The following is a 2,431-nucleotide window of genomic DNA, read 5'->3' on the forward strand; positions in this document are numbered from 1 at the left end:
TTTATATAATTAAAAACTAACATTTTCAGTTATTTTTAAAATTTTGTTTTTAAGAAGCATTTTTGTTACGATTGTAATGGTTTGTATAAGAAATTTAAATATTAAACTGCTTATTGTAGCATGTCTGGAATCGGCAAGAAAAAGTGCAGCAGATGCCACATATAATACAACGGATGAAGAAAGATTGGGGCGAGGAAAGAGGCAGCATATACCATACCATCGATTCAGCAGTGATGAAGATGAGTCCCATGAAGAGGAAAAACAGAAGAAAATGAGGAGTATGTAGAATATAAACATATTTTATCATATATATTAATTATATACAAGATATTACAATATTATTTTATTATTTCTATAGTGAAAGTTTCTTTTACTCATTTCCATTCAGTTTTTGCTCAGTAAAAATGTTGAAACAACGATAGTTTGAGAGTTACAAGCGATAAAAAAGGACTTTTCATGAACTAAACTGTATCAAACTAATTGGAATAAAATTACATTTTTCATTAAATTAGATAGACTTTAGTTTAATAAAATCGTGGTGAAGTGATACTTACTTATAAAGATATATTGAAGATTAGGAAGTTGCCAAAAAATATAATCCCCTTTAACATTTTCATGAAGGAAAAATCATCCAAATTAATCAAATAATTGATCCTTAAAAAAATACGGTAGTATTGAGATGTCTTCTATATAATTTTTCATTGTGTCTGTAATTACTCAAATTTCAACAACTTAAGTTTATTGTTTTGTATGGTAACATTGAAACAGAATAAGATAAGCAAGAAAAGTGAAATTGATTGTAACAAATGTTGCTATAACTTTTTATTTTTTTCTTCGAAATTTGTTTTGTGTAAAATTTCAATATTATAAATTTCTTCCTCCCTACATTATTAAATCTGATTGGTATTTACTGTGTATTAATTTTATGTAATATTTACCATGACTTTTAAATCAAACTTCTCGATATTTTTTACAGAGAAACAATCATATTCTGCTATTCCTGCTACACCTGAAAATTTTGCCTTGAGCTATGAACGTTCCAATGAAGATACAAATACGAATATATATGATATACATCAAAATGAAATGCGTTCAAAGCACGGTATATGTCATTATCATATATAACAGTGCTCGGATTTAGTTGCAAAGGGTTTTTAATAAAAATAGGCGGAAATAACCCGCGAGATAATATTCATAGACTTTTGAAAAAAAACATTTACAAATAAATGCGCACTACATTGTTTATGGAAAGGAATAAGAAATAATTTCAGGCTATCCGATCTATATCTCATAAAAATTATGCAAAGTATGTTATAGAAAAATTAATGTAATATTACCTAAAATATTTTATTTTTAAACATATTTGATACTTTAAATGTACTTTCATATAACATTTTTTAGGAGAAATTACTTTACGCTATGCCAGTATCAGAAATAGATTTTGAGAACATTACGGCGAAATGGTTCCGTTTCGCTCGGCAACGGAAAAATAGAGAAGACAAAAACCAGGAAAGAGAACAAGACTAAAGACTAAAAATGAGATACAAAAATATTCCATGATATTATTATGTTTTATTAGCCGCATTTCGCAGGCTTTATATACGCTTGACAGAAACTTGAATACGGGTACAAATAGTAAATAAGGTGCCACATAGCGGTAAGTGCATGAACTATAATCCCAATTTATAAGGAGAAAAAAATAACTTGTGTGTTACTAAAGTTACATCGCAAATATATTATAATAAATGAATATCTGTAATAATATATTCTATATGTATTAGTAATATAACATTTGTTATATTGCTAAACGATTACAGTTGTTATATTTATGTTATGTATCACGAGTTATGTGTGTGTTATATTACCTTTTTAAAGAACTATTATGAGTTATATACGTAACGAAGAAATATAACTATGTTCTTCTAAAGTGCTTTCAAGGTTATATAACACTTACATCTCGTCTATATAATCGTGAAACATAACATTGTTCTTTTTATGTGCTCCCTAGGTTATGTAACAGTTACATATTGGTTTGCTGGGTTATTAATAATATTTTTTTAACCTAATATTAGCTCTTTCTCTCACTAATTTAAAATCGATGATCGTGTGCAAAATAAGTGCAGACTAGCAGTTCCGACTGACAACGTGTCGGGTTCGGACGTGTTTTTGCGTGCTGCGTATGTCCTTTGTCTGGACCTTTTTTTAGACTCCCTCCTCTCTTAGAGGAGTTTTGCTTATATTCTACAAACCCATAAGAAACAATGGTGTATGGGCGACTAATGCCCAACCAGCCATAAAAGAAAGAAGAAGAAGAATTAGTCGCCCATACACCATTGTTTCTTATGGGTTTGTAGAATATAAGCAAAACTCCTCTAAGAGAGGAGGGAGTCCAAAAAAAGGTCCAGACAAAGGACATACGCAGCACGCAAAA

The 2,431-nt window shown here is 29.4% G+C and overlaps 1 protein-coding gene across 1 annotated transcript in view; it reads left to right on the top strand.

The window, feature by feature from the left end:
- Positions 1-1,125, top strand: part of LOC115235264 — a 4,591-nt gene extending 3,466 nt beyond the window's left edge. The window contains exons 3-4 of the mRNA XM_029806925.1: positions 120-278; positions 977-1,125. Of these exons, the coding sequence (XP_029662785.1) occupies positions 120-278; positions 977-1,125 (308 nt within the window). The remainder of the gene's footprint in view (positions 1-119; positions 279-976) is intronic.
- The last annotated feature ends 1,306 nt before the right edge of the window (positions 1,126-2,431 follow it).

The sequence above is a fragment of the Formica exsecta genome, unplaced genomic scaffold (assembly GCF_003651465.1).
Source record: "Formica exsecta isolate Colony F162 unplaced genomic scaffold, ASM365146v1 scaffold215, whole genome shotgun sequence".
Taxonomy (NCBI): Eukaryota; Metazoa; Arthropoda; class Insecta; order Hymenoptera; family Formicidae; genus Formica; species Formica exsecta.